Source organism: Pristiophorus japonicus, chromosome 19, assembly GCF_044704955.1.
Source record: "Pristiophorus japonicus isolate sPriJap1 chromosome 19, sPriJap1.hap1, whole genome shotgun sequence".
In the NCBI taxonomy this organism is placed as follows: Eukaryota; Metazoa; Chordata; class Chondrichthyes; family Pristiophoridae; genus Pristiophorus; species Pristiophorus japonicus.
The window spans coordinates 28,474,543-28,489,769 of NC_091995.1; the positions used below are offsets into that span (position 1 = coordinate 28,474,543).

A 15,227-nucleotide genomic window follows, 5' to 3' on the forward strand; every position below is an offset into this window, starting at 1 on the left:
TCGGTGTTCTGTAATACTGTCTGACAGTCTCTGTGTCCTGTAATACTCTCTGACAGTCTTGGTGCTCTGTATCCTGTAATACTCTCTGCCTGTCTCGGTGTCCTGTAATACCCTCTGACAGTCTCGGTGTCCTGTAATACTTTCTGCTTGTCTCTCTGCCCTGTAATACCCTCTGACAGTCTCGGTGTCCTGTAATACTCTCTGACAGTCTCTATGTCATAGAAACATAGAAAATAGGTGCAGGAGTAGGCCATTCGGCCCTTCAAGCCTGCACCGCCATTCAATGAGTTCATGGCTGAACATGCAACTTCAGTACCCCATTCCTGCTTTCTCACCATACCACTTGATTCCCCTAGTAGTAAGGACTTCATCTAACTCCTTTTTGAATATATTTAGTGAATTGGCCTCAACAACTTTCTGTGGTAGAGAATTCCACAGGTTCACCACTCTCTGGGTGAAGAAATTCCTCCTCATCTCGGTCCTAAATGGCTTACCCCTTATCCTTAGACTGTGACCCCTGGTTCTGGACTTCCCCAACATTGGGAACATTCTTCCTGCATCTAACCTGTCTAACCCCGTCAGAATTTTAAACGTTTCTATGAGGTCCCCTCTTATTCTTCTGAACTCCAGTGAATACAAGCCCAGTTGATCCAGTCTTTCTTGATAGGTCAGTCCCGCCATTCCGGGAATCAGTCTGGTGAACCTTCGCTGCACTCCCTCAATAGCAAGAATGTCCTTCCTCAGGTTAGGAGACCAAAACTGTACACAATACTCCAGGTGTGGCCTCACCAAGGCCCTGTACAACTGTAGCAACACCTCCCTGCCCCTGTACTCAAATCCCCTCGCTATGAAGGTCAACATGCCATTTGCTTTCTTAACCGCCTGCTGCACCTGCATGCCAACCTTCAATAACTGATGTACCATGACACCCAGGTCTCGTTGTACCTCCCCTTTTCCTAATCTGTCACCATTCAGATAATAGTCTGTCTCTCTGTTTTTACCACCAAAGTGGATAACCTCACATTTATTCACATTATACTTCATCTGCCATGCATTTGCCCACTCACCTAACCTATCCAAGTCGCTCTGCAGCCTCATAGCATCCTCCACGCAGCTCACACTGCCACCCAACTTAGTGTCATCCGCAAATTTGGAGATACTACATTTAATCCCCTTGTCTAAATCATTAATATACAGTGTAAACAGCTGGGGCCCCAGCACAGAACCTTGCGGTACCCCACTAGTCACTGCCTGCCATTCTGAAAAGTCCCCATTTACTCCTACTCTTTGTTTCCTGTCTGACAACCAGTTCTCAATCCATGTCAGCACACTACCCCCAATCCTATGTGCTTTAACTTTGCACATTAATCTCTTGTGTGGGACCTTGTCGAAAGCCTTCTGAAAGTCCAAATATACCACATCAACTGGTTCTCCCTTGTCCACTCTACTGGAAACATCCTCAAAAAATTCCAGAAGATTTGTCAAGCATGATTTCCCTTTCACAAATCCATGCTGACTTGGACCTATCATATCACTTCTTTCCAAATGCACTGCTATGACATCCTTAATAATTGATTCCATCATTTTACCCACTACCGATGTCAGGCTGACCAGTCTATAATTCCCTGTTATCTCTCTCCCTCCTTTTTTAAAAAGTGGGGTTACATTGGCTACCCTCTACTCCATAGGAACTGATCCAGACTCAATGGAATGTTGGAAAATGACTGTCAATGCATCCACTATTTCCAAGGCCACCTCCTTAAGTACTCTGAGATGCAGTCCATCAGGCCCTGGGGATTTATCGGCCTTCAATCCCATCAATTTCCCCAACACAATTTCCCGACTAATAAGGATTTCCCTCAGTTCCTCCTCCTTACTAGACCCTCCGACCCATTTTATATCCGGAAGGTTGTTTGTGTCCTCCTCAGTGAATACCGAACCAAAGTACTTGTTCAATTGGTCCGCCATTTCTTTGTTCCCCGTTATGTCATGTAATACCCTCTGACAGTCTCGGTGTCCTGTAATACCTTCTGATAGTCTCGATGCCCTGTAATACCCTCTGCCTGTCTCGATGCCCTGTAATACTCTCTGACAGTCTCTGTGTCCTGTAATAATCTCTGCCTGTCTCAGTGCTCTGTAATACTCTCTGACAGTCTCGGTGCCTATAATAATCTCTGCCTGTCTCGATACCCTGTAACACTCTCTGCCTGTCTCGGTGTTCTCTAATACTCTCTGCCTATTTCGATGTCCTGTAATACTCTCTGCCTATCTCGGTGTCCTGTAATACTCTCTGCCTGTCTCGATGCCCTGTAATACCCTCTGACAATATCAGTGCCCTGTGTCCTGTAATACTTTTGACAGTCTCGGTGTCCTGCAATACTCTCTGCCTGTCTCGGTGCCCTGTAATACTCTCTGACAGACTTGGTGCCCTGTAATACTCTCTGCCTATCTCGGTGCTCTATAATACTCTCTGCCTGTCTCAGTGCCCTTTAATACTCTATGCCTGTCTCGATGCCCTGTAATACCCTCTGACAGTCTCGGTGCCCTGTAATACTCTCTGCCTGTCTCGGTGACCTTTAATACTCTCTGCCTGTCTCAATGCCCTGTAATACTCTTTGCCTGTCTCAGTGTTCTGTAATACTGTCTGACAGTCTCTGTGTCCTGTATAACTCTCTGACAGTCTCGGTGCTCTGTATCCTGTAATACTCTCTGCCTGTCTCGGTGTCCTGTAATACCCTCTGACAGTCTCGGTGTCCTGCAATACTCTCTGCCTGTCTCGGTGCCCTGTAATACTCTCTGACAGACTTGGTGCCCTGTAATACTCTCTGCCTATCTCTGTGTCCTGTAATACTCTCTGCCTGTCTCGGTGTCCTGTAATACTCTCTACCTGTCTCGGTGTCCTCTAATACTCTGACAGTCCCGATGTCCTGCAATACTCTCTGCCAGTCTCGATGTCCTGTAATACTCTTTGACAGTCTCAATGTCCTGTAATACTCTCTGCCAGTCTCGGTGTCCTGTAATAGTCTCTGCCTGCCGCGATGCCTTGTAATACTCTCTGCCTGTCTCTGTGTCCAGTAATACTCTCTGCCTGCCGCAATGCCCTGTAATACCCTCTGCCTGTCTTGATGCCCTGTAATACTCTCTGCCTGTCTCTGTGTCCTATAATACTCTCTGGCAGTCTCGATGCCCTGTAATACTCTCTGCCTGTCTTGGTGCCCTAAAATACCCTCTGACAGTCTCTGTGTCCTGTAATACTCTCTACCTGTCTTGGTCTTCTGTAATACTCTCTGACAGTCTCGGTGCCCTGTAATACTCTCTGCCTGTCTTGGTCTTCTCTAATACTCTCTGCCTGTCTCTGTGTCCTGTAATACCCTCTGACAGTCTCGCTGCCCTGTAATACTCTCTGCCTGTCTTGGTCTTCTGTAATACTCTCTGCCTGTCTCTGTGTCCTGTAATACCCTCTGACAGTCTCGCTGCCCTGTAATATCCTGTAACGTTGAGTGAGAAATACTGGTCCGGACACCAGGGATAACTCCCCCTGCTCTTCCTTGAAATAGTGCCATGGGTTTTTTTACATCCACCTGAAAGATGGCACCTCTGACAGTGTGGCGCTCCCTCAGTGCTGCACTGCAGTATCAGCCTTGATTACGTGCTCAAGACCCTGGAGTAGGATACGAACCCATGACCTTTTGACTCAATAGGTGAGAGTGCTACTCCCTGAGCTATGGCTGACTCCCTCTGTGGCTCACTGTGTTCTGTCCCCCGCGGTAACCACACTCTCAACAACAACAACAACTTGTATCTATATAGCGCCTTTAGCATAGTGAAATGTCCCAAGGTGCTTCACAGGAGTATTATGCAATAAAAATTTGACACCAAGCCGTTTAAATAGAATTAGCGCAGGTGGGGATGTTTTAAGGAGAGTCTTGAAGAAGGAAAGAGAGGTAGAGAGTTGGAGAGGTTTAGGGAGGGAGTTCCAGAGCTTGGGGCACAGGCAACAGAAGACACGGCCGCCAATGGTTAGGCGATTATAATCAGGGATGCTCAAGAGGGCAGAATTTGAGGAGCGCAGAGATCTTGTGGGGTTGTGAGGCTGGAGGAGATTATAGTGATAGGGAGGGGCGAGGCCATGGAGGGATTTGAAAATAAGGATGAGAATTTTGAAATCAAGGAATTGCTTAACCGGAAACCAATGTAAGTCAGTGAGCACAGGGGGTGATGGGTGAGCGGGACTTGGTGCGAGTTAGGACACGGGCAGCTGAGTTTTGGTTCACCTCTAGTTTACGTAGGGTAGAATATAGGAGGCCAGCGAGGAGTGTGTTGGAGTAGTCAAGTCTAGAGGTAACAATGGCATGGATGAAGACTTCAGCAGCGGATGAGCTGAGGCAGGGGCGGTGACGGGCGATGTTACGGAGGTGCATATAGGCAGTCTGAGTTATGGCGCTGATATTTGGTCGAAAGCTCTTTTCAGGATCAAATATGACACCAAGTTTGCGAGCAGTGTGGTTCAGCCGCAGGCAGATGCTATGGACAGGGATGGAGTCAGAGGCTACGGAACGATGTTTATAGCGGGGACCAAAAACAATGGCTTCGGTCTTCCCAATATTCAATTGGAGAAAATTTCTGCTCATCCAGAACTGGATGTCGGACAAGCAATTTGACAATTTAGAGACCGTGGAGGGGTCAAGAGAAGTGGTGGTGAGGTAGAGCTGGGGGTCGTCAGCGTACATGTGGAAACTGACGCCGTGTTTTCGGATGATATCGCCAAGGGGCAACATATAGATGAGAACTAGGAGGGGGCCAAGGATAGATTCTTGGGGACACCAGAGGTAACGCTGCGGGAGTGGGAAGAGAAGCCATTGAAGGTGATTCTTTGGCTACGATTCGATAGGTAAGAATGGAACCAGTCTCAGCCAGCTGGCCGATGGTGGAGAGGCGTTGGAGGAAGATGGAGTGGCCAACAGTGTCAAAGGCTGCAGACAAGTCAAGAAGGATGAGGAGGGATAGCTTGCCTTTGTCATAGTCACAAAGGACGTAAAGATTGGAGCTGCTGCATTTGTTTTCTTTGGAACAAAGGAGGCTGAGGGGAGACCTGATTGAGGGGCATAAAATTATGAGGGACCTGGATAGAGTGGAATGGAAGGTCCTGTTTCCCTTGGCAGAAGGGTCAACAACCAGGGAACATAAATCTAAAATAATTGAGGGGAGGGTTAGAGGGGATTTGAGGGGAAAATTCTTCACCCAGAGGGTGGTGGGGGTCTGGAACTCACTGACTGAAAGGGTGGTAGAGACAGAAACCCTCACCACATTTAAAAAGTACTTGGATGTGCACTTGAAGTGCCGTAACCGGTAGGGCTACGGACCAAGAGGGATTAGGCTGGATAGCTCTTGATCGGCCGGCTCGGACACAATGGGCCGAAATGGCCTCCTGCCGTGCCTTAAATTTCTATGTTTCTATGGTTCTATGTAATTTGTGACTTTGACGAGAGCCATTTCGGTACTGTGGCAGGCGCGGAAACTGGATTGGAGGGATTCAAACATGGAATTGCGGGAAAGAGGGACGCGGATTTGGGAGGTGAAAGCAAGGATTTTGGAGCGGGAAGGGAGGAGGTTGGAGATGGGGCGGTAGTTGGCAAGGACGGAGGGATCGAGGGTTGTTTTTTGGAGGAGAGGGGTGATGAGGGCAGATTTGAGGGAGAGGGGGACAGTACCTGAGGAGAGAGAACCGTTCGCAATGTCTGAGAGAGCCACAACGATGACATCTGTCTGACCTCTGCATTTTTTGATTGCCATCTTTCTTCCTTTGCAGTTGCTTGCTGCCCTACGTTGGGGACCGGTGCCAGTACGTGGAGCCCTGCTCCAGCAACCGGTGTTTGTACGGTGGCACCTGCCAAACCGCTATCCGGAATGGCTCCGTCACCTCCTCCTGTTCCTGTCCGCCAGGCCACACGGGCAGCCGGTGCGAGGAGTTCCTGAACAGTGCCTGCCTGAAAAACCCCTGTCTGAATGGAGGGAAGTGCGAGCTGGTGTCCACCAACAACCACAGGTGCAAGTGTCTGCACGGCTGGACAGGTAAGCAGTGGCTCTGCTCCCAATTGTCATCCTGTAGACCCTCACTGGGAAATTGACGTGTGCGGACAGAGGGTGAGAAAGACAGAAAGACAGAAAGAAAGAAAGAAAGAAAGAAAGAAAGAAAGAAAGAAAGAAAGAAAGAAAGAAAGAAAGAAAAAGAAAGAAAGTCTTAGATTTATATAGCGCCTTTCACGACCATCGGACGTCTCAAAGTGGTTTACAGACTATGAAGTACTTTTGGAGTGTAGTCACTGTTGTAATGTGGAAAAAGTGGCAAACAATTTGCGCACAAGCAAGCTCCCACAAACAGCAGTACGATAATGAGCCTTCAGTTGCCTGGGCCCCAAGCTCTGGAACAGGCTCCCTAAACCTCTCTACCTCTCAGTCCTCCTTTTAAGACGCTCCTTAAAACTTACCTCTTTGACCAATCTTTAGGCCACCTGTCCTATTGTCTCCTGGTGTGGCTCAGACTCAAACTTTGTTTGATGACACTCCTGCAAAGCGCTCCTGGGACGTTTTCCGATGTTAAAGGCGCTGTATAAATGCAAGTTGTTGTTGAGTTGTACTGGGGCTGTCCGAGCCTTTCCGCGGCGAGCCTTTCTGCGTCACGGGGGCAGCTGCACCGTGCATGTCAACTCCATGCCGGTCTGTATCCCATCGCCGAGCGAGGCACGGGACGGAACGGGGGCAGCTGCTTTCGGAGAATGGTGTGCCGTCACCTGCGGGAGGCCCCCTCGCCAGGTGCTGTGGGGGTCAAAACATTCCTGCCAGTTTAGACGGACCTTTTGTGGCCGAGGATCTTGACGTAAGGGCGATATATGTCCAAGTTCAAGGGGAACGGTAGCAAAGTGGGGTTATGTTACTGGACCAGTAATCCAGAGGCCTGGACTAATGATCTGGAGACATGAGCAGCTGGGGAATTTAAACTCAGTTCATTAAGTAAATCGGGAATTAAAAAGCCGGTATCAGTCATGGTGACCATGAAACTACCAGAATATCGGAAAAACCCATCTGCTTCACAAATGTCCCTTCGGGAAGGAAATCTGCCAACCTTACCTGGTCTGGCCTCTACATGACTCCAGACCCACAGCAATGCATATGACTCTTAACTCCCCTCTGAAATGGCCCAGCGAGCTACTCAGCTGTACCAAACCGCTACAACAAAGTCAGCACTGTGGGGGTACCGTCACCACACGGACTGCAGCGGTTCAAGAAGGCGGCTCACCACCATCTTCTCATGGGCAATTGGGGATGAGCAATAAATGCTGGGCCACATCCCATGAACGAATAATAATTTTTTTTAAGTCAAGATGGCGTGTGACGTGGAGGGGAACGCGGAGGCGGTGGTGTTCCCATGCGCATGCTGCCCTTGTCCTTCCAGGCGGTAGAGGTCGCGGGCTTGGGAGCTGCTGCCGAAGAAGCCTTGGCGAGTTGCTGCAGTGCATCTTGTAGATGGGACACACTGCAGCCACGGTGCGCCGGTGGTGGAAGGGAGTGCTTTTTTAAAATAGGGCCAATACTGCTGATGCTGCCTTTTACCTTTCAGGGCAGCACTGTCAGCTGGCGGATCTGTGCACCGCCAACCCCTGCACCAACGGCGGCAAATGCACCAGCACAAAGGGGCACTTCACCTGTCAGTGCGGCCAGGGCTTCCAGGGCCAGGTGTGCGAGATCGATGTGGACGAGTGCAACTCCAGCGGCGGAGGGCCCTGTCGCAACGGAGCGACCTGCGACAACGTGCCCGGCTCCTACAGGTGCTCATGCCCGCCGGCCTACACAGGACCCAACTGTGACATCCCATCCAGCTCCTGCTTCCCCTCGTCCTGCCAGCACGGAGGGACCTGCATTCCCAAGGCTGGCGCCATGTACCAGTGCGCCTGCCTCCCAGGTAAGGCTCCCCCCCCCCCCCCCCCCCCCCACTCGCTGTCGCGTAGCTCGCAGTGCATCACCGCGGTCAAAAGCATTGATGGGGCGGGGCTTTTTTCTCTGCTGATGCCGGGGGTGGGGGATCGGGGGGCGGGGGGTGCGATTTTACATCCATTAAAACCCGTCTTTTATAACCATAGAATCATAGAAATTTACAGTGTGGAAGGAGGCCATTTCGGCCCATCATGTCCGCGCCGGCCGACAAAGTGCTATCCAGTCTAATCCCACTTTCCAGTTCTAGGTCCGTAGCCCTGCAGGATACGGCGCTTTAAGTGCACATCCAAGTACTTTGTAAATGTGGTAAGGGTTTCTGCCTCCACCACCCTTTCAGTCAGTGAGTTCCAGACCCCCACCAAATCTCCTCTAAACCTCCTACCAATTACTTTAAGTCTTATGCCCCCTGATTGTTGACCCCTCTGCTAATGGAAATAAGTCCTTCCTATCCACTCTATCCAGGCCCCTCATAATTTTATACACCTCAATGAGGTCTCCCCTCAGCCTCCTCTGTTCCAAAGAAAACAACCTCAGCCTATTCAATCCTTCCTCAGAGCTACAATTCTCCAGTACAGGCAACATGCTCGTAAATCTCTAGTGCAGTCACATCTTTCCTGTAATTTGGTGACCACAGGACTCCAGCTGTGGCCTAACCAGTGTTTTATACAGTTCAAGCATAATATTCTTGCTCTTGAATTCTATGCCTCGGCTAACACCAGATTAACCTGTTGGCTCAGTTGGTCAGTGAACATAAGAACATAAGAACATAAGAATTAGAAACAGGTGTAGGCCATCTAGCCCCTCGAGCCTGCTCCGCCATTCAATAAGATCATGGCTGATCTGGCCGTGGACTCAGCTCCACTTACCCGCCCTCTCCCCGTAACCCTTAATTCCCTTATTGGTTAAAAATCTATCTATCTGTGACTTGAATACATTCGATGAGCTAGCCTCAACTGCTTCCTTGGGCAGAGAATTCCACAGGTTCACAACCCTCTGGGAGAAGAAATTCCTTCTCAACTCGGTTTTAAATTGGCTCCCCCGTATTTTGAGGCGGTGCCCCCTAGTTCTAGTCTCCCCGACCAGTGGAAACAACCTCTCTGCCTCTGTCGAGGAAATATTTAGCTTAAATTAACTCAGGCGGAGACTTTCAGAAGTGCACTTCGAGATAATTTATTTTTAAAAAGCGAGATATATCTCGGAGAGCCTGCTTGGACCGTACCAAGGCAAAACTCTGCTGTACAAGCAAATTGTCCCTATCTTTATACAGAAATTGAATACAGAAATAGAAAAGGAATCTTATTCATCAGTCCCGCGAGTACAAAGGTCGTCTCGGGAGGTACACACTCTATCTATCCTTGCATAGTTTCTCTCTGTTCACAGTCTGATAAGCAGAATAAAAGGAGACTCCCTTTTAATACCAGATGGTCATTTAATTGCATCTCTAAGTTTCAAGGCTAAAAAAGCGTGGCTATTTTTCTAGTCCTATTATTTTTTTAAGCATAGCAAAAACAGAATTTAACCCTTCCCTTTTCCATAAGCCATAGATTCGTAGATTCTTTCTTCCACAATTCCCTCCTTGTTGATCTTTTTATTTTTTAGATCAACACAATTTCCTGTATTCTCTTCTTGAGCAAAAGGGGTTGTATACCCTTCAGGATAGGGTCGCATTTGGAGATATTCGTCTTCATCAACCTTTTCCTCTAAGCCACTTAACCTTCCTTTCATGTATATACCTTTTCTTTCTATTTCGGAGAGCAGGCCTATTACTTGACGAATTACATTTTTTAATTTTATCCACATTCCGCAAAGGATTATTAATAATACAAGCATAACCACACCTACGATTACTATGGGGTGTATAGCAAGCTTCAGTACTGCTGTAATCCTTCATCTCAGGCATTTCTGATTTTTATATCTTCCCCTACCAGTCCCCCGACGGCCTGGATTTTATTTTGTAGAGTCTCGATATCCATGGAGTTCAATGCTCCTATTCCTGCTCCCACTCCACCTAACACAGTCTCGAATACATCCCGTTTCTTTCTTTGGGGTCTTTCTTTTTCAAAAGATACCTTAACACTGGCTGTGTGGCAACCATCTTCTTTCTTTGGGGGATATTTAATTCGTATTGTTAGATTTAATACACCTGGGGATCTTACCACTGGGATGCAAGTGGTCAGTATCCTTTTTAGATGTCCCGGGTCTCGGTCTTCTGGGTGGCCGGATTCTTTTACTGACCATTTTACCACAAATGGGTCTCCTCCATTCACCGGGATGTTATTCATGCACAACATCCGCTGCACTTCTACCATACTTGTATATGAATAACGGAGGAAGTCTTTTCTCTCGTCCGGCCCTCCTATGTACCCCCATCTCTTGTTTTTCCCCGTGCTGTGGGTACACTTCATCCACACATCGGCCTGGTATTCTATGAACAACTGATATCCTTTCCCCAATATAAACTGGAATTCCCCTCTTTCTTCCTTCATTCCACATGCCTCACATCGTGCCGTAAAATTCCCTACCTTACAACTTTCCCTTCCATACTCTTCCTTCTTTTAGGACTTCTTCCTCCTGCCGGGAGTTCCCTGTCGCTAAAATGATCAGTATACCTAACGTCCATTTATAATTTTTCCAAGAGTCCCTTCCCATCTTCCCTTTCTTGTTTGTTTCTATACCACTCTTGAAATAAGTCGTTACAATAACAACATGTCCACACGATAGTAACAGTGACCCAAATAATAAAGGCCCAAACTGGCACACAAATGAGCTCTGACATCCGTCCGTGAATTTTGGGCAATATTTTCAAGTCCAAATATTTAATACAAGAGCAGGTACAGTTCTTTCAGCGAAAAGATGGCTGTTTTCTTAGTCGGGCGACCGTAGCACGTCCTGGTTCAATGCCTTTTCCTTCGGCTGTAATTCGTCGGGGAAATAATATTTACAGCGGGTTGCATGCACCCAGTTCGGGTGCTTTTCCAACTTCAAAGCGGTTCGTGTTGTGAGAATTATCTGATACGGTCCTTTCCACCTTGGAGAAAAGGATTCTTTATTTAATGTTTTTACCAACACTTGGTCTCCAGGCCTGAAAGGGTGCATATTTCCTTCCGACGGGGGCACCTGTGTCTGCTTTATTTGTTCATGCAGACTCCTTGCTATTTCACACATGGCCTGAGCATACTTTAGTGATTTTTCATCATTCCAAATTAATGCTATTTTTTCATCTGCCAGTGGTGGTTTTACGCCAGTAGGCATTGGTCTTCCCAATAAGGCTTCATGTGGTGTGAAATCAGTGTTTCGGTTTTTCTGGTTTCTCATTGTATACAATACTAATGGTAAGGCTTCTGGCCACTTCAGTCCAGTCTCCTGACATACCTTGGTAAGGGTAGATTTTATTACCCCATTTACTCTTTCTACCATTCCCGAGGACTGTGGCTGATATGGTATATGTAACTTCCACTGGAACCCTAATGCTTCTGCAAGGTTTTGCACTATTTTTCCGGTGAAGTGGGTTCCCCTGTCACTGTTGATTCCCATAGGTATCCCATATCTTGGTACTATTTCTTTAAATAGAATTTTTACTACTGTTCGGGCATTTTCAAAGGGCATACTTGGTTGGGGTAGATGATCATATCCAGCAGGTGTTTTACCTCTGTTATTTTGTTGACAAATTTGGCATGTTCTAGCAACTTTCTCAATTACTACTGTTATTCCTGGTGCATACCACTGTGCATTAATAGCATGTATCATCCCTCCTTTGCCCATGTGAGCCTGACCGTGTGCTAGGCGAGACAGGGGCAAAAATAGAGATCTAGGGCAAACAGTTCACCCATCAGGGTGATACCAAATGTCGTTTTTTAGAAAACAACCCTGGTTTTCCCAAGTTCTTCCTTCCTGCATGGTAACTTGTTGTTGGGCTGTTTTAAGTTGTTGGATGTCAAGTACCTGTGGAGGGGAAACGGAGACTGCTTGAAGGCAGTCTGCCTGTGCCGAAGCGGCCTGTTTGGCTGTTTCATCAGCCCTCCTATTTCCTACTGATACTTCATCCTCACCGGTTGTGTGAGCTGCACATTTGATAACGGCTACCTTACTTGGCAACTGAATGGCGTCTAATAGATTAAGCACCAGTTGAGAGTGCTTAATATGCTTTCCACCAGAGGTGATAAAGCCTCTGTTTTTCCACAGTTGTCCAAAATCATGGACTACACCGAATGCATATCTAGAATCAGTATAGATATTAGCAGTATGATCTTTAGCTATTATACAAGCTCTAGTGAGGGCAAACAATTCAGCAGCCTGAGCCGAGGTTCCGGGAGGCAGGGCGAATGCTTCAACAGTTTCGTGGGGATTTACAATAGCATAGCCTGCCAAAAACAAATCATCCGACGGCCTATGTGATGATCCATCCGTATAGAGAATAAGATCTGGATTGTCCATGGGCTCTGTGAGCAAATCTGGTCTTGGTAAGGTGGCTACTTCCACCGTTAACAGACAATCATGCTGGTCTGGATCCTCTACTTCTTTAGTAGGAAGAAAGGTGGCTGGGTTCACTACCGGTGCACGTCGAAAGGTTTAGTTAGGGTGTGACAGCAGTAATACTTCATAACCTGTTCTTCGAGACGCTGTAAAGTGTTGTGTGGCAGCTGAATTCAAAAGTAATAACACAGCATGGGCTGTAATGACAGTACATGGATGATCCAAAACAATAGATACTGACTTCTCCACCATGACCGCAGTAGCAGCTACAGCACGTAGACATGCTGGCATTCCCCTTACTACTGGAGGCAGCAAAACCGAATAATAAGCAACTGGTCTATTTCCCCCACCATGTTCTTGGGTTAGTACTGCTGTTGCAAATCCTTCTTTCTCATTCACATACATCTGAAAAGGTTTACCATAATTCGGAAGTCCCAACGCCGGAGCATTAGTAATGGCTTTCTTTAACTGTTTAAATGCCTCCTCTCTCTCTGGGGTCCACTCCACCTTGGGTGGGGCATCATTTAGGGCAGCTGATCTTAGGACCGCATCCCATTCTCGATAATTGTCTGAATTCTTTCTGGTCCTAGCTGCCTCTGCCCTTTAGATATGTGAAAACCCAGGTACTGGACTTGAGTCTGACAAAATTGTAACTTTTGTAACGACACTCGGTGCCCTCTTTCACATAGGTGCTGTAACAGTTTCAGGGAATCTTGCATGCACCTGTATCCGTGGCTAGAAGCCACAAGCAAATCGTCCGCATACTGCAGCAGTACAGACTGGTCTGATAATGAACAGTCTTCGAGGTCTCTTTTTACTGCTGCTGCATATACTGCGGGGCTTTCGGTGTATCCTTGGGGCAACCTGGTCCATGTGTACTGCTGCTTCTTGTGGGTGAAAGCAAACAGATACTGACTTTCTTGATTTAATGGGATAGAGAAAAAAGCTGAACACAGGTCTATTACAGTAAAGACAGTTGCTGTTGGTGGTATAGCAGATAGTATAATGTTGGTGTCCGGTACCACAGGGGTGATAGGGACTACTATCTTATTAATAGCTCTCAGATCTTGCACAAATCTCCATTCATTCGGCCTATTAACCTTTGGTATGGGCAGTATCGGTGTGTTACACGGGCTCTGTGTCTTTTCTAGAACTCCTTGTTCCAACAATGCAGAAATGACTGGCTCTATCCCATTTTCTGCCTCTGGAGGCAGTCTGTACTGCCTAATGCTTGGTAACACGGCGTTCTTTATCAATTGTACCCGATGGGGTACTGCAGAATGTACTTGCCCAACATGATTCTTATGCTTTGCCCAAAGTTCAGAAGATACTTGATTCAATGCCATTGGCAGCTTAGGGCTTGGTTGTTCCGGGGGTTGCTGTTTTTCAAAAGTGGAGGCATGATTTTTACCTTTCCACTGGAGAATCCCCCTGTTGTGGGTGATAAAGTCTATCTGAACATTTTGCAATTTTATTACTGCCCAAGGTTGATAGCCGTGTTGCTGTTTTTCTCTTTCTATTCCTACAATCATCGGACCCATATATTTAGGTTTCGCTGGCGGTTTTACAGCCAATGTCAGATGGGGTGTCGAGTTCGCTTCTCTATACCGCTGCTGCTGTAAGGGTGTCAAGTCAATGGCTACCCCCAATCCTTCAGGTCCAAAATAAATGCGGGGCGTAGCTTCTACTATTTCTTCTCTATTTAAAAAGGATTGTACCAGACACTGGTAAGTTTCAGCTTTTTGGCGAGTGTACCAGGCTGTACAGTGAAGCTGAACTGCCTCAAAGCTTGTCAAAATTATATACATCAATTCTTCAGTATTAGAGTCAAATTTAGCTTTTAAGTTTTGTATAACTTCATGTATCAAGGGGGAATAGAAGTTGCCAATCAATTGCCAACAATAGAGGGCAGCCTTTTCTTTGTTATCCTCCCTTTTCTCTTCTTTAATCCCATTAAAGAACTGATGAATATTATTTGGAGGGAGCTCCATGAACATTCCTTCCTTTGTGCAATAAATTGTGGCTCCTAGTTTGCACAGTCTGTCTTCCCAATAAAGGGAGCGGTGTTGTTTTAGAGACTGTCAAAGTCTCATCATTAACTGATTGTCCTCCAATTATCAATTTGGTAGGTTCAGATAAAAATTCTTTCATGGGGATACCGGCCACACCCATACTTAAGACTGTGGTGTTGCTTACAGATAATCCCACAGAGGATGGTACAGAAGACATAGTAGCACCGGTATCCACCAGGAATTTCACATAAGTGTCTCCTACTTTTACTACTGCCAGAGGGTTTTCTTCTATGTCTGCCGATAAGCGGAGGGCTGCCGCCTGTACCACTAAGCCTCCGGGGCATCCCTATGCTGATTATTCTGTGCCTGTCCTCGTCCCTTTTGCTGATTTACTGATCTGCTGTTTTAGCCATATTTTCCTTATAGGTAAATAGTCCCTCTCTATCCATGTTAGCCAGTACTGTAACTGTCTCTTTCCAACTTTTTCCTTGCCAGTCCAAAACCCTTATTTTGTATGTTCTTGCTTGTTGTGGCAACATACAATTTAACAAGGTTTGCACTGCCAAAGGTTCATTTTGATCCATTGGTATTCCTGCATGCTCGTCCCAACTATTTTTCCATCTGCCTGCAAAATCTATTCTTCTGCTTTCTGCAAGCAGCGGGTGACTTCCCCTATATCTCCATGCTTTTTAGCTCCCTTTAATATGGCATCCTTGCCCCGGTGCTGCAACCAATGTTCCCGGGACTCAT

At 47.0% G+C, this 15,227-nt stretch overlaps 1 protein-coding gene across 1 annotated transcript in view; it reads left to right on the forward strand.

The window, feature by feature from the left end:
• Window positions 1-15,227, forward strand: part of LOC139229815 (neurogenic locus notch homolog protein 1-like) — a 388,541-nt gene that overhangs the window by 259,314 nt on the left and 114,000 nt on the right. Inside the window, exons 3-4 of the mRNA XM_070861407.1 lie at window positions 5,810-6,072; window positions 7,619-7,960. Coding sequence (XP_070717508.1) covers window positions 5,810-6,072; window positions 7,619-7,960 — 605 coding nt within the window. The remainder of the gene's footprint in view (window positions 1-5,809; window positions 6,073-7,618; window positions 7,961-15,227) is intronic.